This window comes from Haemorhous mexicanus, chromosome 5, assembly GCF_027477595.1.
Source record: "Haemorhous mexicanus isolate bHaeMex1 chromosome 5, bHaeMex1.pri, whole genome shotgun sequence".
In the NCBI taxonomy this organism is placed as follows: Eukaryota; Metazoa; Chordata; class Aves; order Passeriformes; family Fringillidae; genus Haemorhous; species Haemorhous mexicanus.
Genome location: NC_082345.1, coordinates 22,987,740 through 23,008,431, shown reverse-complemented (window position 1 = coordinate 23,008,431; position 20,692 = coordinate 22,987,740). Strand labels below are relative to the sequence as shown.

The 20,692-nt window shown below is 41.9% G+C and overlaps 1 protein-coding gene across 2 annotated transcripts in view; it reads right to left on the bottom strand.

Annotated features, from left to right (window-relative positions):
* RIC8B (RIC8 guanine nucleotide exchange factor B) overlaps nucleotides 1-19,781 on the bottom strand; it is a 32,427-nt gene extending 12,646 nt beyond the window's left edge. For both annotated transcript variants that reach the window (XR_009486497.1, XM_059846263.1), the window contains exons 1-4: nucleotides 19,623-19,781; nucleotides 16,287-16,334; nucleotides 6,964-7,572; nucleotides 4,367-4,461 (exon numbers count right to left, since the gene is read on the bottom strand). Coding sequence is in view for 1 of the 2 variants with exons in the window: in XM_059846263.1 (XP_059702246.1) it covers nucleotides 4,367-4,461; nucleotides 6,964-7,572; nucleotides 16,287-16,334; nucleotides 19,623-19,736 (866 nt within the window). In the remaining variant the exon portion in view is untranslated. The remainder of the gene's footprint in view (nucleotides 1-4,366; nucleotides 4,462-6,963; nucleotides 7,573-16,286; nucleotides 16,335-19,622) is intronic.
* Between the last annotated feature and the right edge of the window lie 911 nt (nucleotides 19,782-20,692).

The following is a 20,692-nucleotide window of genomic DNA, read 5'->3' as shown; positions in this document are numbered from 1 at the left end:
TGTGGGTTTTAAAGAAGGTGGCCTCCATTATCGCCTGAGTTCTGGCTCTTGGAACAAAGAAAGAAAAAGAAAGACAAAAAGTTCCAAAAGCAGCAGTGCAGGATTACTCCAGCCCCCACAGTGTCTCATCCCATGGATAAGGCACAGCTTCCAGCAGCAAGCTACAGCAGCTGATCTTGCAGGACAGCAGGGGGAACTCTCACATTGATTTTCAGTAGTCAAGAGTTTTTTTCCTCCTTGAAACTTAAAACATTTTACCATACATCCACATTACCAACATTAGTGTGACAAAATACAATATGGACATTTCCTCCTGTTGTAATAGGGGGGCAAAGTGGCCTTTTCTTAGGTCCCCTGAAATATTTTTGTTTTTATTTAGCTTGCAGAAGGCTTTTAATACATTAAAAAAAGACTCAAGTTTATTTATCAAGCACTATCCTTCAGTAACAGAATGAGTGTTCTCATTCTAGGACACAAAGAGGAGAGCTTCCAAAGAGCCGTTAAATTATTTCAATTAGGCCACAGGGTCCCTCCCTCCTCTTCAACAGAGTAAGGTGGGACTTACTTTGCAAGGGTCTCTTGCAGGGTACACATGCCTTGAGTTTGCTATCTACCCTGTTCTCATTGTACAGACTTGGGCTTGTACTGTTCCTGAACACTGGGAGAAATTACGCAGACGCTGCAAAAATTAGAATTCCATCATTATTTACTTGCTGATGTCCAACTAAACTTAAAAACTGATGTATTTAGAAATAGCACGAAACTATTCAGGTTTACCCATGCAGACCTCAAAGCTATGAATGAACCAATGAGCACTCATGTTTCAAGGAGTGGTGAAGTGCTCCAAGAATGGAGAAACCTTTTCAAACAAATTCATTTAGGACTTTTAATAATATCTACTTAGAAGCTGCCCTCTGTTTCTAAGTTATTAATACAATTCTAACAAAGAATTAGCAAAAGAGAAAGCAAACCATGGCCATCTGACTGTAACAGGATTTCTAACAAATGTGCTGGTTCTGGTTTGATCAGACTGGGTGGCTGGTCCACACTGTGCTATCTCCTTTTTGCTCTTTTAGTAATTGAAATTCAGACCACTATTACTTTTGGGAATGCCTGTTCTCTTTGTTTTGTTTCTAAATCCTGCTCAAGATATGTCTTTTATATCACAGAAGTTATTCCTCTCCCATAATTCAGAAATAGTCAGAAACAAAACAGAAGAAATTCAACAAATATTTGATGGCTTCAGGCCTTTCATCAAAAGTTCTCTTTTTACCAGTTTTTTATTAAACAACCAAATTCCCTAACACCTACAAAATTAATTTTCTGGATCACTGTGCCTGAGCTATTCTTTTCAATAAATGAAGCCCGGCTTTCTGATCTTTGTCACTCCACTGACAGTTTTATTTGTGGCAGAGGAGTGTATGAAATTCTCCAGCTACCAGGAAGTCAGTGACTATGCACAGATATGCACAATAGTGTTTGCATTCCTACTCCAGGGGGTAGAAATACTGCGTATATTACTCTCCCCTTTTTGGCTTCCTACAGATCATTAATCACTGGGACATGACATCCACCCACTCATGCTCCCAGCCCCCTCCTGATATGCAAATTCAGAAGCAAAGGCCTATTTAGAGACAGTGAATGCCTTGATAAAAACCTTGTTAGTGGGGAAAAATGGCACTCACTCTAACATGTGGTACTTTAAGTTGTTCATATTCAAACATTAAGCAATGCCACAACAGAACCACAACAACAATGCTGGGTACTAAAGTAGTTAAGATATTTTATGGCTAACTTCTGCTTTTTTATTAGAAATAGTCACACTGACAATCAGTACATCGTGGCTCAGGGCATGTGTCCAACATTCACTGTTCACCTAAAATAAATCCTCAACTTACACATTCAGAGCACAGGCATTCAAACTATGTGCTATAACAGGCTGCCCAAACCTTTCACTGAAGCATCTTAGGTTCTGCAGATTTACAAACTTAGGGAAGTGCAAGTAATCAGCAATCCTGAGAAATATATTTATATCTCCCCGCTGCCTCATACAGTTTATTCTGCATTCACAACTGTTTGTATTTAATTTTATTTTTAACACAGTTTCCATAACTGCCTTAGTGATACGCTCCAGGAGGAAAGCAGAGCTGGAAGTTGTGCTCTGCTGTCTGACTCACACCTCATCTCTAGCAGTAAAGATTGCACGGTCTGAGTCCAGCATGCTGAATGGCCCAAATGATGACACCGGCCTCTCTCTTTTAGCTACACAGTGCTAACAGCAGTTTACTCATTTCTTAGTGTAGCTCCTATCAGGAATTGAGTTTTGCTTGTTCAAATCAATCAGCAGACTGAAGTCAGGCCCTTGGATGCAGGCCCCAATCCATTTGAGGATTTGCAGGGGCATTACTTCTGAGTATAGCTTTTCTATTCCAGAGCTGCCTTGTGATGAACAGTCTTGGTGGAAAAGTGTATTCAATTATTCAGCTTTTACTTCATCCTTGCAGTATTCAAAGACACAACTCAGGTTCAGCAAAATGGCTGAACTATTTGAATCACAGTCAAATCCTGCATGGTGCTCTTGCAGCACATAAATCAAGATCAAATCCACAAGCAAAGATGCTATACTTGCATTCTTTACTCTTCAGCTAACTTAATCAGCTACAGTTTGGTAACTGAGGGACAAAGTTGTTTTCTCAGCATAGCAGAAAGACTAATGCAGTGCTACACTGAGTCTCTGCTGGAGAAGGGGGAACAGCTGCCTTGATACAAGGCAATGATGTGTGTCCTCATTTCTTTCCAGCTTCCCCCTCTCAGAATTATGGAGAACCTTTGCTTTGACTTTGTGTCTCCATAAGGCCCATGTGGGCAGCACTGCAACAAAAAAATCTCCTTGACAGTGAAAAACGCAAGGACAGAAACCACACCAACACTACATCAACTTCACAGCTGTCTACTTCTTTATGTAAAGCCCTTTTCTGGATCTCAGCTGCAAGTGTGTGCAAAAGCTAAAACCAAAAGGATCTGCATAACTTGCATCCTTTTTCAATAGCACAAGACAATTTAATTTCACAGGGCAATATATTTAACAGGGTGATCAGACTAGTCAGATTTCTGGACAAGGGAACAGATCTTGGGAAGAGCATCAACTGTGTAATAGTTCCTGTAGCTCTCTCATAACTGTTGATTTTATCCAAAATTTTTAAATTCTCCCTGCAGTAGAGATTTTATTCCTGCCAGTCCCTCCCTTAAAGGAGGCTGAGAGCACAAAGCACCCACCATAAGCAGCAGCAAAGAGAAAACACTAACTGCCCTTTAGGACACAGCACTAACTTCAGTCATGGCAAGTACTGTAGCAGTATCCTAAATTATTCTAAACTAGTCTGCACCAACTGAGAAGGGCTCTGATGTAGGAGTTTAGTAGTCACCTCCTGAGACTGTTGATCTCTAAGAGCTTTCCAAGATTTTAATCAAGGTCATTTAACACTCAAGAATGCTGTGTATAAAAAGCTGTATCCTTCTTCCTAGAGACTGGCCCAGCAGACCTTCTAAAGATCCTACAGTAAGATATGCAGACATCTCTGAAGAAGAAAATGGCAACATTTCAGTGCTGAGGGAAGCTACTGTACTGTCAGGCCCAGTGAACAGCTGACCTACTCGGTAAAAATAAGGGTGTCACAGAGAAAGAACAGTAACACTAAACAAAGACCCACTACCTCACCACAAATAATCTGAGTTTTGATTGATTTATTGGCTGCCAATACATAACAGTTGGGTGCAGGACTGAGGAAAAAGAAAACCAAACCACACACCTAAAACTGTGTGATTCACTCATCTTTGAAAAAAAAAATATTATTACCAAGGAAAATTATTGGTACTTCCAATAAAGCAGCCTAGAACTATTAGGATAAAATATCAACTTGTTACTTCCACCCCAATTCATCAGAATTGGAAAACTTATATATAGAAATCTCAAAATGTAGTGTTTTCATTAGTTTCTGGGCAAAACAACAGAAGTTGCATTCCACTTCAGTTTGAACTTCACTTACAACTTCCATACGTATTTTCATCCTCAGATGCACACACGTGAACATAAAACCAAAATTTAAAAGAGGTGAGCTTCATTATCAGTGACAGAAAATAACAATCTTGCCAGCCACCTTCTCTCTGGAAAACTGGATATGCTAAAACAATGTCTGAGGAAAACAGCTTTCATCAAAAAAAAGATTAACAATATTAACTCAAAATAAATTAAGTTTTCATTGTTTCTCAGATTTCTACTTTAGATTTTAGGCAAAGTAATTTCTATTTAGAAAAACCAACCAAACAAAAACCTTTTAACATATATTGGTTCTGTAATTCTACCAACCTGTGCAACTCTTCAGTTTTTTCTTCAGTAGGGCCCGTGGTTAATAAGCAGTGTCGAAGGATGGCAGCCATATAACGAAATTGATGAGATTCATTCTATATAAATATAAATTATGAAGATATTTTTTCATTTTGAAGATTGCAAGTAAGGCTTTCAGGTCACTAGAATAATAAAAGTTAAAGATGGAAAATATCTATTAGATCATAACATCCATCCCTATCAAAAAAAGGACTGTACCTTAGTTTCACTGAATGCTTAATGCTACATAACTCTTATAAGCTGACTTTGAAAAAGTCAGGCCTTGTAAAACTCACTGGGGAGGTTTTTCCAGTTAAATCAGCCTTCATTAGTAGAAAACCCAGTTACAAGTGTTTGCTCAATTCCATACCACTATTCCTAACACACCACTCTTACTTCCTGTATTTACACTAGGTCACCTCTTCATCCATTTAGATTATGCATGTTCTTCACTTAATTTGTCTTCTCCTCATTCAGGCCTTTTGCTGCCAAGTTTCACTCCCTCCACCTAGTCTGTCTATTTTTTTCTAATTCCCTTGATACCTTTCCTCCATTCCATTAATAACTTCTCAGCAACCTTACTTGCCTTACCTTTTCCTCTCTCCAAGCAATCCCCCCCTCCCAATCTCCCACCAGACAGCAGCCACACAATAGTACACCAGTAACTGCAACCATTTAATTCTGTTTCATTGTCCTCACCCTTTTCAACAGCTCTTCTTGGCATCTGTCCTACCTTCTAGAATGTTTGACCTGGCACAAAGCACCCAATGTATCTTTTGAAGGATCAGCATCAAAATCTGCCAACTGTACCATCTGCAGCTCTTGTCTGCATTTGCTACTTTGAAACCATCTCCAGTCATTAAATACTGGTGTTTCAAATGGTTCTCTCCACATCAGGATAGATCTTGTTTAGCTTTCACCCACATTCCCAACCTCTCTGCTCTCCTTTTATTTTCCATGTGTTCTGCTGTTTGGAATTTCTTCAAATTCTGTGTCTTCAGCCCACTTCATTAACATGTCTTTCACTCTTCTACCAGACCATTAAAATTACTGCTGGAATATTCACTAAGCAGAATGTCACATAACATATCTGGCTAACAGCTAAAAGCCACTAAAAAGTTCTTTAATTTAAAAGTACTCTGCTTCAGGAATTTCTAGTAAAGAGTTATTATCTAAGCTTTATCTCAAAATGCACATAAGATTCTCCTGCCCTGGGATGTCTTAAAATCTCAAAAAAAAAAAAAAAAAGGGGGGGGGGGGGGGGGGCTACATGCATGCTCGGGATATTAAGGAGGAAAAGACAGTGAACTGGGCTTTATATCTCTCCAGATTCTATTATTTAAAAGTAAATCAACTTCCAGATATCAGGAGTTTATCTCTCAAGAGGTGAACATGTAATACAGTTTCTTTTTCAAACTTTCCATGTAACTCTGTTACATGCTTTTTTTCCTCCAGAACAATGACTTGTCTATAGAAGAAACTTTGACAAAGTTAAAGATATTTTTAATAAGGGTCTAAGTCAGGAATATAAACAGAAGAAAGAAACCTCACTTTCTTTATATTTCCTTGAAACTCAAATATTGGCTTCTCTGACCCCTCCATAAGGTTATCTTAAATTTCAGGATTTCTCATTCAGCATATTCTTGAGACATTAAAGCAAAGAATACAAACTTCCAACTTTGCTCAAGTTTTACATTCCTTAAAGTTATAATTAATATCTGATTTGCTGTTTAGTCCAATGCACTAAAAAGAGTAATTATTTGCAAGTTTTAACTAATGCAGAATTTTGATCAGCTTTATATGCTGCATATTTACCATGTCCAATGGAAAGTAAATAACACTGTTCTAGAGACTATGATGTGTACTAAAACGAAAGATTCCCTATATAATTCTCCTGCTTTAGCACAGACTCAGGTTATTCAGAAAAATTACCCTTGTAATTTCTGTTTATAAGTTTAAGGATGCAACATATAGGAAGCATATTTATCTGAGGAAAAAAAAAGATATGACATAATAACAAAAACAAACCAAGATAAACCTTATAGACATAACAATGAGAGTGTATTTTGTTCTTGTACTTGATCTCATCTAAAAAGATAATGTTGAAGTCCAAAGCTGGTGTTGGGAGGATGGGACAAAGATATTAACAACAGTAGCACTCGTTCATCAGAATTATTTGTTAAAAATGAGAATCGATGTACTTATCATGCAACAGAGAAAACCTAGAAAGTTCTCTCAGCTCTATCTATTGCCCTATTGCCATAGGCTCCAAAGATGCAGCCATCTGGTACACTTAGAAGTTTTTCCTAGCCAGCTAATTAGTAGTGAACAACACTTATTTTCTTTTGGAAATCTAAGACTTTTATGAAATAGTATTTTTTGCATTTTTTTATCCGAAAACATACAGTTTAAACTTGCATTAGGCAAGCCAAGCAGATCTCCCAATACACAGAAAATGTATGGATAAGATTTTCTGCCCACGTTGTAGCAGGAACAACAACTGCCTCCTGCGTATCTACCTGCTGGTTCTTGCAGGCTAAACAAAATCAACTGAAAAAAGCACTTCAGCAAAGCCTTACCTTGCTGTGGACATTCCAACTGTCAAGTGTTACATTAAATAGAGCCTTTAGTGCCTCAATGGCACAATCTGTCTCTTGCAAAGAAAGAGGAAGCCTGTCACGATCTTCTGCAGCCTTATACTCTTCTGTCCATCTTACACTCAGGGAACTCTCCAAAGCCTGAGTCAAAACCTGCACCCCTTGTAGCTCCTGACGCAACTGTGCTCTAATATCTGTGTGCAGAAGCGACAAGAGGAAGAGGAGACGCAAATCAAAGCATTTAATGTCATCAACAAGCTGCCGGTCCTTACATTTCTGCAGAAGATTGCAGAGCATTGCTGCAAGATTCAGCTCCAAACTGAGCTTCTGTGCAACTGAACTATTAAAAATTATGTTACAGAGGCATTTTAAGGCTTCTACTATCACAGGAAATTCAGAAACTCTCTCCAGTGGATCTTCCACAGTGTCCAGCTTTGCTAGCTTCATAAGGATCTGCATGTTCCTCTTTGTGGTTACAGGCACTAAAACCTTCTTGTCCCGGGAGAGAATCCGGAGGGCCTCCAGGCATGCAACTTGACATGAAGTTTTTGTGTCTTTTTCAAGGATGTTTAGAATTCCTTCGCACAGTTTCTAGGCAAACACAACAAAGGAAAGGGGAACAGTTTTAGTGTCAAAATATTGGTGGCAATAAGAAACTCTTTGCTAAGCTTCCATATAACTTCTGAGGTTTTATCTGACTTGAGAAACTAGGTATTCCATATTAGCACTTCAAAATATGTACTGTTACCAAAGGCCTCCAGAGAGTACCAAAAGCAGCTTTCCTCATGGACACAATCCAAATACATCAACATCTGCAGAAGCATTAAGCCAAAATGGCAGCTGTTACCCACCACTGCCAGTTACAGTATCAGGACTAAAAACTCCAGAAGAATAACAAAGCTAGAGAGAAGTGAAAGCAAAAATATGTCCAAGTACAACAGTCACACCTACAGCACCTGGAGAATTTTAAGTCAAGGTTGTTGTCAGAAGGCTGGGAGAAAAAGAAACCAAAATAACTGCCACTTAACACACAAGGATTAGTACTCCATGTTTGGTAGCAGCTGTAATTTATGTGGCCTCTTCAACCTAATTGACAGACTTCTCCCATTTTAAGTACGACTCTCAGAAATAACACCTTTGACACAGAAACATAATGCAGTTTTCCTTGAAGGCAGACTGTAGCAGTTCTACCAAACCAGCAAAGCTGCTGCTTTATCAACACAAATTGTTCATGATGTCAAAATAGTTCACAGATTCCTTATACCAACAGGACTGCAGAGGTAAATCATCACATAAATGCAGCATGGGAAAATACAACACTCCAATAATCTGCAGGTCAGAACTGTAACATCTGAATTACAGAAGCATTACCTTTTATAAGACAGAAATGGACAATCAATCAATCAAAGGGGAGAAAAGAGAGGCCAGAAAAGATTTCTTGATGTGAGAGGACTCCAGTGGGTTTTTATGCCTTACGCTCAACACTACTACTCATGGGTACTAGCATCAGAAGTATAGTAACAAAGAAATTCCCAATACAACAGAAACTGCACTGTACCTCCTAGGACACAGTTTCTCTATGCTCCTCTACTCCCCAGCTTGGTGTCTTGACCATCAACATGAATAAATTACTGAAGAAGCCAGAGCAGCCACTGAGTGGAAGAGCCCTAGTGCAGAAGTCTGCTTAGGATCCAAAATTCATATAGTGATCTCAGGCAGTCTCTGTCAAAAAATCATTACAAAAAGCATAGGAATACTAGTAAAGTATAAAATGGTTCTTGGTGAATGGTCTCTGGAATTTCACTATCAACACCACAATGAGAAGGTGAGGAGCACAGAAGCCCATGACCCAGACACAAAAGTTCAAAACAAAGGTTCCACTTGGGACATGTAAGCCAGTATTAATACTGTGATGACTTATACCTAAAGTCAAAATAAAATAATGAACAAAATCAAGAACAAACATTAAATCTAAAGCATACCTAGAATAGACACTCCAGAAGAATATGGGAGCAAACAACCGAAGACTTAAACTTGTTTTCTTCTAACAACGAAAATGTGTAAACGAAGTCAAACAGTAGGAACTCACAATATGACTTCGAGGATGCTTGTCCTAGGGTTAAGACCATCCAAAAGCACCACCCAGACAACCAAGATCTTGACTGTGTTTCCACAGCCCTGACTAGACAATCCAGTAAGAGCCTGAAAACAAGGAATGAGCTGCACCTCTTATCACACATGCAACATGAGAAACCTTTTATCAGAATCTTTTATTAGAGACACGACAGCACTAAAAACCCCGCATGTGACCACCTGTACAGGCATATAGGTACTTACTGTGGCTGGAAAAAGACATTTAAGTACAGAGTTCTTTACCATTAACCTAGTGCTGCTCACACAGATCTGCACAAGTCCCTGATTTAAGTGTGGTATGCTAGACCTACACTAAATGTTTCTGAAGGTGGCAGCTTTGAAGTGTTTTTAAAAATGCCCAAAACAAAAAATGACTGGTCTAGATCCACAGTCAAAACAGCTCAACTTCTTACAAGAGTTCACTTTCCATTGCTGAGAGTTTTCCATACAATTACCTCTGCTTAGCAAGCTGAAGTGTGGAGTCTGTTTGGTTTTGAGGAATCACATAATCACAGAATAATGAGGCTGGAAGAGACCTCTAAGATCATCAAATCCAACCTATGCCCTAACACCTCAACTAGATGATAGCACCAAGTGCCATGTCCAGTCTTTCTTTAAACACATCCAGGGATGGTGATTCTACCACCTCCCTGGGAAGAGCATTCCAGTACTTTATTATTCTTTCGGTGAGAAACTTTTTCTAATATACAACCTATACCTTCCCTGACGTAGCTTGAGACTGTGTCCTCTTTCTTGTTCTGCCAATTGCTGTCTGGTGGAACAGTCTCCCTTCAGGAAGTTGTAGAGAGCAACAAGGTCACCTCTAAGCCTCCTCTTCTCCAGGCTAAACAACCTCAATTCCTTCAAACATTCCTCATAGGGCATGTGTTCCAAGCCCCTCACCAGCCTTGTTGCCTCCTCTGGACGTGCTCAAGCGTCTCAACCTCCTTCCTAAACTGAGGGCCCAGAACTGGACACAGTACTCAAGATGCGGTCTCACCTGTGCCAAGTACAGGGGAAGGATGACCTCTCTACTCCTGCTGGCCACACGATTCCTAATGCAGGCCAGGATGCCGTTGCCCTTTTGGCCACCAAGGCACACTGCTGGCTCATATTAAACTGGCTGTCGACGAGTACCCCCAGGTCCCTTTCCATCTGAGCACTGTCCAGCAACACTGCTCCCAGTTTTTAACATTGTAGGGAATTTTTGTGGCCAAAATGTAGACCCCAGCACTTAGACTTATTAAACTTCATCCTGTTGGACTCTGCCCATCCATCCAATCGATCTAAGTCTCTTTGCAGAGCCCTCCTTCCTTCCAATAGATCAAAACAAGCCCCCAGCTTAATGTCATCTGTAAATTTGCTAATGAGAGACTCGATGCCCTCATCCATGTTATCTATAAAAATATCAAATAGAACTGGCCCCAGCACAGACCCTTGAGGGACACAACCAGTGACTGGCTGCCAGCTGGATGCAGCACCATTCACCATCACCCTCTGGGCCCAGCCATCCAGCCAGTTCTAAACCCAGCAAAGAGTGCTCCTGTCCAAGCCATGGGCTGCCAGTTTTTTCAGGAGTATGCTGTGGGAGACAGTGTCAAAGGCCTAGCTGAAGTCTAAATAGACTGAACAGACAGTTCACAGAACTTCAGAAAAATGCTAGTTTATTCTGTATTTAAGCACTTTTCAACTAGACTTAGCAGTTATTGTCTTCCTTGTTGGTAACAGCTGCTACAAGGTGGTCTGTAACAATTTGTCCAAATTCTGAACACTTATCTGTCAAATTCTGACTTTAGGTTTCATCCACCTGCTGTTATGAAAGTGTCACTGGAAAATGTCAAAAGCACTGCAGGAGGGCTGCCAAAGGGCATCAACCTCCTGGTTAACTTGCTGTGAGAGGTGGAAGTCTAACCTTCCCTCCATACAGTAAATGACATGCAATTTAATTTAAAAATATAAAATCATCTCTTGGCTTCAAATCATAGTGAAATGCAGCACCAGAAGAGTCTTAACTCTGAAGAGTTGTACTAAAGATAGATATTAAATATAACTTTTTTTTTTTTTAGAGACTTAGCAACCTGATTACAACTTAACTGCTGACAAAGTTCTCTGGAGTTAAGACCCAGTGAGACATCAACAGTGATTTTAGAGGAAGCAGCAATCACTTAGGGTATCTGTGACAGTGAACCACTGTTGGCCGATCCCAAGAGCCATCAGCAGCTCAAGAAAAGCTAGAGTATCTGATTATAATTGCAGAGCTATCCATGGAAAGATTCACCCCATTAGGAAATTGCCTTGGAGACAATTAAAACCAAATGCCATATAGCACATTTTCTGTTTTGGCCTTGATGGCACAAGGGAAATGATGCACAGAGAGAAGAGAAACAGGAAGAGATGTGACCACAACAACATTATTATGCTTTTCATTTTCTTTAGGTGGTGCTCTTTCTCACCCTGTAGGCCATTAGCATGGCATAAACTAAGGGGGACAGATTTCATTTATGTGGTTGGAAATGAAAGCAAGTGAAAATTCAGACAGGAAGGTACCTCCCCCTTTCACAACACATATGATGATTGTTCCAGTTTCAGGGCCTTTGTTTGCTGCCCTTTAGGTCACTGCAAGATTTTAACATTTCTTTCTTTGGTGTTCTACCCTGTCAACATCGAGATAACATTTGACTCGCATCAATCATGTTACAGCAAGCAATGTTTTTCATATACTTTTTCACAGACTCTAGGCAGTTTCTAGTTTTAATGGTTTTTTTATTGTAAAATCCATTAATTTCGCTGAAATTCAAGATTTCTCAGCGTCTGTGCTAGTATTAACACAGAAAAATGCAAACCCTTCCTTTTGTCTAGGCTATAGTATTAAATCTTGTATCAAAACAGGAAGGCCAGAAAAACCCATTTGTCATCTTGTTTTGACAAATAAACTATTAATCTATTTTGGTCCTTTATCTTGACAGCGTAAAGCTTTGATGCTAAGAAGCAACACAGTCCAGTAGAAAAAGACCTCTCCTGAGACACAAGAGATCGCTGTTTTCTCCCTTGCTTAGCCACAGACCTGCTGTGTGACTTTGGGCCGAATACTTCCATTATCTTCCACTATCTTTGTTCACAGGTTGATTAGGCTGGGGTTAGGGGAGGAGATGGAAAGGAGAGCATAACTCTTCAGTTTCTGTGTTTAAATGTCTATTAGGTTTCAGAGCTAAGCATCCTGGCAGTGAGAAAGCAAGCCCAAGAATATTTGAAATGTTAGTTACAACTTTCATTTCGCTGGAAGTCAAAACAACATTTATACAAACAAGTATCATCAACTGTGCTGAATAACAGGACAATTAGATAACCTCCCCTGAGAAGACTGTGCCAAATGTTTGCCTAGTCTGTGTGGACAGATGTGGGTGGGAAGGTGTATACTTGCATTCCTTGAGGATTCAGCCTGCTTTATTTTGAGCACTTCATTGTTGAGCCCGCACTGACAGCAGGAAGTTAGCTGTTTGGCAGAAGCCTGCCAGCTCTGACATGGCACAGCTCCAAGCTGAAGGTTCGAACACGTGAGAGCAGAACAGTTCTGCAAGTGAGGTGAGGAACACACTGAGCAATCCCTGTTGTCAGAACTGGTGGATTGAACACTTGCTTCAGAGTCACAGAAAGGTTAAATCCTGTGTAGCTGCACTCACAGCAGCCCCTGCTCACCTCACTGGACAGGGAGAGGGAGAACCCTTTTATCTTCTGTAATCCCATAGTGAAAGAAGGATGTTAAAAGGAGAGATGGGTTTCAGGAACCTTAAGAGGTTTCAGTAAAAGCTGAAAAATGCTGGATGGGAATGGGCAGGACCAGAGGGAATTAGAACAAATGCTCAGTATTAATGCGATATACTTAGTACTTTTTTCCTCTTACAGACTGGTATTCCCTTAAAGGGGTCTTGGAGAAGTCAGAACAGTAACAGCAATGACTAAGATACCACACAGTGTGCCCACAGGAGAACCTGAGCATTATATTGTTAGAGGACACTCACTAATAGACTTTAAAAGCTTACCCAATGTTTACTGGGAGGAGAAAAACTGTGCCTTGGTGGCTGCAGGAACCTTCAGACCTCCCTGAAGCATCACAGCATCAAGAGCACTAACTTAAGAATGAGGTTCTCTAAGATTTAGAGTGTGACAGCATCTTGCTCCATCAACATACTTCACTTCTTCCAGAGTTAAAATATGGTACTGTACACAGACTTTGAGAATCTCCCTTCATGATGAATTTAGCTGGTAGAGAAAGCCCCGCATACATTTGATATGATTTACCACCAGCTATTTCAACACCTTGGAAACACTCAGCGATGCAAGGGGAAAAGACTGTTTTGGGTGATTTTCTTCCCACTGAATTTCAGATCTATCATGTTCAAATCAAACCTAGACAATAACGCAAGAACACTGGTCTCAAATTCTGAAGATTTCTATTAAGAGAACCAACACAGTATGCTGGACCTAATACAGCAGAAACCAGATGCTGCAAGTACTACAAGAGGTGAAGCAGACAGAAAGGTATGGAGCTAAAGAGGAAATAGTTCAGTCATGTCAGGTAAGAATATGGCTTTTAAGTCATATTCTTACATTGGGCTACTGTTTCCCTTTTTTCCCCTTCCTCTTGCAAACTCAGTGCCTTCATCCAAATTAAAAAGCCCTACTTGCCATCTTGGACAGATTTACTTCATCTGTTATATCACAGCAAATGGTGCTGTGGGAACTTCCAGCTGTGGAATGCTATGAACAACCAGGCAATCAGTGCTGAGAGACATTTCCAGGGCACAAACAGTACTGTAATTTTCTTACTATCTGAAGTCTGTAAACAGCACAAATGTGTTGCTACTTCAGAAGCAGTATTTGGCCCCAACAAAGTATAAATAATGGAGAGCGAAGCTATTAAATACGGATTAAGTGGTCAAAAAAAACCCTTTCCTTTTTTTATTAACATGGGAGCTTGAGCTGAAGCACCTGCTCTGCCAGAGAGAGCAAGACACTATACCTGACAACTCTTTCCAAGGTGACTGGTCAAGTTAATAGACACCACTTTTCTGAAGTGGACTCCAGAACAGACCAACAGTTTGCCTCAACCATGGCATGGTGCTGCGAAGTGTCGCAGTTCTGGAGACTCAGCTTTTCCCAGCAGAACTGTCAAAAACTTCTTGACTGCTTGAGACAAATATTGTAGATTTCTAAGCGCTCATTAAACTCTTCAAAAACAACACCACTGCCTTTATTTCAGTTGCTATTTCAGAACACATTTACTTCTGGTTGACAATTTCTATATTGTTTACACACAGAAACTGAAAACAGGCTTCCATAAATTCATATTTTTTATTAGTATATAACAAGTTAAGAAGGATTGACACTGACTTGATGTGCCTGGTATCTGAGTGGACCTTACAGTACAACATGGATTGCCATCTGATTTATATCCAGAACACTCATGACAGATATGCCAAGGCAGACACATACATCATTAAACAACCAGGAGAAATACAAGGACAGCTCACATTACAATCTTGTGGTTTTATCACCCTGTGATGTATTACAGTCCTGTGGCTACGTTCAGACAGACAAACTTGATAGCATTACCTCTCTTCCTGTCTTCTAGAGAACACAACCTGGAATTCAGTATCACAAACTCACTGCTGATTTAGTTAGGTTATAGCCTAAAAGCATGCTTTGATAGTCATATATCACTGTAGAACAATTTACTCAGTCCAATTAACCAAGTCAAGCCAAAGTTTTGGCCTTTCTTATCTTTTGTATTTTCAGCATGTCACTGGTGTGTATGGGTTGCTTAAAAAAATAAAAATCCTTATACTGTGTAACTTACATTCATCTCTCCAAACTCATTGTCTTTATTTGGCTTTTGCCAATTTGGCCTCTGCTCTCGTGTCCTTTCCTGTGTTCTGCAGCTGGCAATCAATTTTTCAGAGCAGAGATTCGCTCAAGCACAGTGTAAAAAGGGATGGGAGGGATGGTGAGGGAACAGAGGTAAGCACCAAGTCCAGATCCCAGCAGAGTTCTTCTTCAGATCAGAAGGGACACACACAGTCCATCACCACATCACTGAGTGTCAGCTTCCAGTAAAGCCACAGATAAAGCAAAGCTAAGAGGTCTTAGAGTCCTCTGTGTAATAAGGAATTGCAACTGAAGATTGCAGTACAAACAACTGATGGGTTTGCAAATGCAAAAGACTGACAGTCTTATCATCCCATCCATTTCTACCAGAAAAAAAATAACACCTTAAAATATTTAGATTTAGCATAAGATCATGGAATGAAAAAATGTGTGCCCAATTTCAGACAAGCTATCCTTGTAGGAACCTTGCAATTCTGATTTCAAGCTTTGAGTTTATTCCAGAAATAGCACAATGATACAGCCTTGCTCACTAATGAACGTTTTCTGAATAAATATGCAAATCAGCCCCAAAGCTAATTACACAACAGAAAGGAAGGGCCTTGTTATTACATCTAACACCCTAAAAATAACAACAGGAAAAAATAAAAAATTCCATGTCCAAGCTTTAAATGCAAGGCTGTGAATGGATCCCAAGGGATGTGCTAAGCCCTATCACACCTGGACAGCTCAATTCACATTTCCCAGCTTTGACACCTGACATGCATGTACCACATCTCACTGATTACTGCACCTTTGGAATAACAGGCTTCTGCAACCCTGTCTTCCTTACAGCTTAATAGCTTTCTTCTCTACTTATCCCTTCATCTTAATCCCTAGTGTTCTTTAAGCATCTCACATAGACAAGAAATACATCTGTCATATTGTTACCTGCTGAGAAGAGAGAAAACTGGAAAACCTATGGCAAAATTTTACCTCAGTATATATAGAAGAGTATCTTTACATTTATTCCTCCACCTCATTTCAAATCCGTACCCAGCAAAATCATTTCTAGGCTTTTCTGTAACTACTTTCATTCAACACTGGGGGCTTTGCTAGGGGCATTTCTCTTTCAGAGAAAAAAGGGAATGTGTAGTTGTCATGTTTCTTGGACTGAAGAAGCAACAATTAAAATATAACTTTATACTCACTGTTTGCACCCTTTTACAATGGCAGCTAAGTTGAGAGACTGTCTTTACTCTTTTAACTTCTACATTGAGGTATGCAGCTCAACAGCCTATTTTACTCACCTTTCTTTTGTCTTCATCTGCAGGGTCAAACCTGAAAGTGGCCCGATTCTGTAAGCAAAGACAAGAGTTTGCGTTTGTTACATGCACAGCAGCTGCTGAGGATGTAATACCTGCAAAACTGTTCAAAACTCCAGGGGTCTGGTTAAACCCAGCTTCAAGATAATGAGGCTACAACCATGCCCTCCTCTTCCCATCCTCCGCAACAGCAAAAGCTTCAGTAAGTTACTCCAGCAAAGAGTTTCACAATTACTACTGGTGCAGAGAAAGCTTTTAGCTGTGGGATGCGAGTCAACCACCTCACACATGGCACTTAACAGGGTAAAAAATGAGAGATATTGCCTTTTGTTTTACACATACCTCATTACCCAGATTCTTCCCCAAGGAGATCTAGGTTACAAGCTTTTGACTGCTCTGACTGTTCCAAACCAGAACCACCATGGCATCATCTTGCCCAGAAGACAAGTACTACAAATCAAATAAGCCTTGCTACAAAAGCTACGAGTTTTTGCACTCTGGCAGCTTCCAAAACACCTTAAACAAGGTATTTGTTTCTCTGGTACAGTTAAACAAAAGATAGACATGGTCTAACTACAAGTCCTTATTTTTTTATTAAACACTTCAAATAGCAGTCGGGCCTAGTTCCACCCTGAAGTCAGGCCTGTTAGCACCCTGAAGAACGCTTTTAGTGAAATATTACTCATCAGACAAAGAAAACAGTATTAATACCAGACAGTTCTCTTAACATTTTAAAACTTCCAATCTAAATTATCAAGCATGATTAATAGCTTCCAAAAAAATAAAAATACCAATTTCTACATCTAACATGCAACTTGCTACATCATGCAAGTGACTGGAAAACAAAAGTGACTTTCCATAGCACATTCTTGGGCCTTCTTACCTTTCATGACCCAAGCTCACAATTTCACATAAAGGCCTTGGACATCTACCCAACCACCAGAGGTTACCAACATCAATTAGATGATCATCATCTAAGGATTTAAGATGATGATCATCTAATGATGATCATTTAATGATTTCCTAACATCCTTGAGGATGTTAGGAAAATCATTCCCCTCCTCTCTCAATAACAGGCAAATAATCCTCTTCCTCTCTCTTACAGGGCTCCCAACTAGACCACAGAAGTTCAGCGACACGCCAATCAAAAACAGGTGAGCATTGAATGATGAGCAATTAACCAAGAGAATGCAACCTTCATGTTTGCACATGAACATTCTAGCAAGTTTACAAAAAAACCAATGTAGTGAGAACAAGCCTAAGCAGTAAAGCAACAGAGATTTGGAATAATCGCTGCAAACAAGACAGCACAGAGAAGCACCAACAGACCTATTAATTTCTCTCATTATGGTTATTCTATAGGCACTTGCACTTTGGAACTACACTTGATCCATCCTTTCTTTTCGATTAAAGCATATTTAATTCGGTATTTGGAAAAAAACTAAGGAAACCTAAACCTCTGGAACCTGGAGTACTCTGCCCAGTCTTTGCCGGCTCATAGACAAAGTGTCAGTAACAAAGTGTACAAAAAAGAGGTGGAGGAAAGATGATTAAAAAGTTTGAACAAGAAATGCAGTAAGAGCAATGTGATACTGAGACACCATTAAAGCTTCTCACCCACTCCAAAAAAGTATTTAGCTACATACTTAACTCCAAGACTTCATGCAAATATTTGAAATGTCAGAACACAAGGTGCACAAGCTCTCCCTCTGTCCTTGAGGATTCAACTCAGGCCTAAATAATTCATCTGGGAAAGCTGCTGAGAAGACATAAAATCCAGTACAGCAAAATTAAGAAATTATGCTTGTGCATGCTTTTTGACAGAACATTTAACACGGGGTCATTTTGAAGAGTAAGGACAGAGACAAAAGGCTCCTTCAATCAGAATCCTTCCTCTGTACCTCAGAGGTCAGCAAGTTAAAACAGATGTGTCCATGGACTCCTGATCTACCAATCCTTCAGACAGAGTGCCTTGCAGCTGCATCAGTTTCTACCTTTGAATCTCACCCGCACAAAGGCAGCCTATGTCAAGACTCAAGATTCTTCTATAAGCCCAAGTTTGAGTGAAGAAATCAGTTATTGCCATTGTTAGGTATAAAACCTGTTGCACTTGAGATAGCAAATTTCAAGACACCTCTTAGAGGCTGAATACCCACATTACATCCACATTCATTTGGCTTCTCCCCTAATCACAAAGTAATTTAATGAAACTTAAACTAAAGATCTGAATGTTTGTTCCTGTAACAGATTCCTAAATTTCAGTGAATAATTAGTTCAACATGACTGCATTTAAATTACAGCCAAAGCCAAACTCTGAGTCAGTACCAGCTTTAGAGACTTGTGTTCCAGTCACACAAGCACCTATACAAAGAGCAGACACCTGATGGGTTGAGACATAATCTTTCAGAATGGACGGTGCTGCTCTACTACAATCTAAGTGTAAAAATGCCCCTGGGGGGGGTGGGGGTGTGGGAATAAAAATATTAACCCAACATGTATTTTCACTCTGATTTTCACGTCCCTACATCCGCAGGAAACATCTTTACCTCTTGGCTGAACATACCCACATCAGACTACAAAAGCAGTAGACCCTTACTACTACTTCATACCCGCCAGCATTAAAAGCTCAACCTGCTTTAAGCTGTCTTCCCTTTTCGCTTTGCTTGGCCAGAAACATGGAAAAATGAAGCGGGGTCTGTCAGCCCATTTCACACACACACCCTGCCCCTGCACACTGACACGGTCGCTATCCAGGCGATGGAAAGCCCTCTCCATTCCCGGTGATAGAGGGCTGCCCACAAAGGGCAGCACCTCAGGCAGGTGGGCAGGTACCAAGAGACCTCAGTGTTCTTCTGTCCGGCCCCTGCCTAGCGGTATACGTAGGTTAAAAGACTTGTGACGCAAATGAACGCTACCGAACAACTCCTTTTACAGCCGATCACCGATAACCCACACTACCCAATGGGGCGCGCAGAACGCAAGACCGAATGTGCCGGGGCCCGAGCCTGGCACAGGGTTTTGTGTTCCCTTGGAAGTCTGCTTTCCTCCAGCCACTGCCCCGGCTCTCCGTCCCGGCAGTGCTGCGGTGCCCTGCACGGCCTGCAGGCGGGGAGCGCACGGGAGGGGCGGGAGGCTGCGCCGGGCAGGGGCCGTGAGGGGCAGGGGGCATGGCGGTAGAGCGGTGAGCGATGGGGACCCGCTGCAGAGCCCAGCCCGGGGGGGGGGGGGTCCAGGACGCTGCTGGCGGCGCTGCCGATGGCGGGCGGGGCGGCGACAGCGCCGGGAGATAGGCGCAGAGGGGAGGGGGATGGGACCCGTTACCTCCTCGTTGTACCACGCCAGGACGCTCTCCACCGCCTCGGCGCTGCCGCCGCGCCCCTCCACGGCCTCCAGCACTGCGCCCAGCTCCGGGCCCGGCTCGGCGCCCCGCTCCATGCCCAACCGTCCCGTCCCGTCCCGTCCCGTCCCGTCTCCCCCGGCGCCGCCGGCAGCGGCCGCACCCCGCCCGCGCGCCGTAACCCGCGCCCCCTGACGCGCCCGACGCTCCCCGCGGAAGCCTCCCGGACTGGCAGGCAGCGTCCGCGCGCCATTGGCTGGAGGGGCCGGCGGCGCGCACTCCCGAGCCCTCCTATTGGCTGCCATCCCGTCTGCCGGCTATTGCGGAGAGAGGACTCTATCTCCCAGCATGCCCAACGGCGCTGCGGCCGGCGGGGTGTGCCGGGCTTGGTTGCCGCGGGGCACGATGGGTGCTGCAGTCCGTGCCCACAGCGCCGGGGACTCCCGCTGGGAAGAGCGGCAGTAGCGCGCTTTCGGGACGGTCGGCGGCACACGGCACTGCCCAGCGCTTCCCTCCTTCTTCCTTAGGCTTGGCGTATTGTGTGCTCTCTGCGACCTGCCCTGTGCACACCTCGTCAGTCACAAGGCGAAGGGCTGCCACAACCAGGGCTGGCCGCTTTTTCTTAAGCTTTTACGCGTAAGCTTTTGGGCTCCCATCGCGGGCGAAGTCTGCGAGTGTTCCCCTGAAGCGGGACTTCGCCACAGCGTCTGGCGGCAAAACCAGTCTCAAGTCTAACCCACCAGAGCAATGGTGGTACACAAAAATTTTGCGTTTCGTTCAGGAGGTGGCAGGAAGGGAAGGTGCATCGGCAGATCCAGGCAAAGGTGATCCGTGTCTCTATAAAGGTTTTGCAAGACCGGTGTGTTTAAACCACTCCGAGCGCATGCACAATATTTCCATACTGAAGGTGCCCTGTAATTGAAATTCACTGTCTAGATAGCAGAAAATGATATATTGAAGTTAACAAAACCCGCCCCCCAAAACATGTTCATACGGAGCTGTGACCGGTGTCTCTTCAAAATCTTTATTCCTTCAATTCAGGAATCTGTGAGAA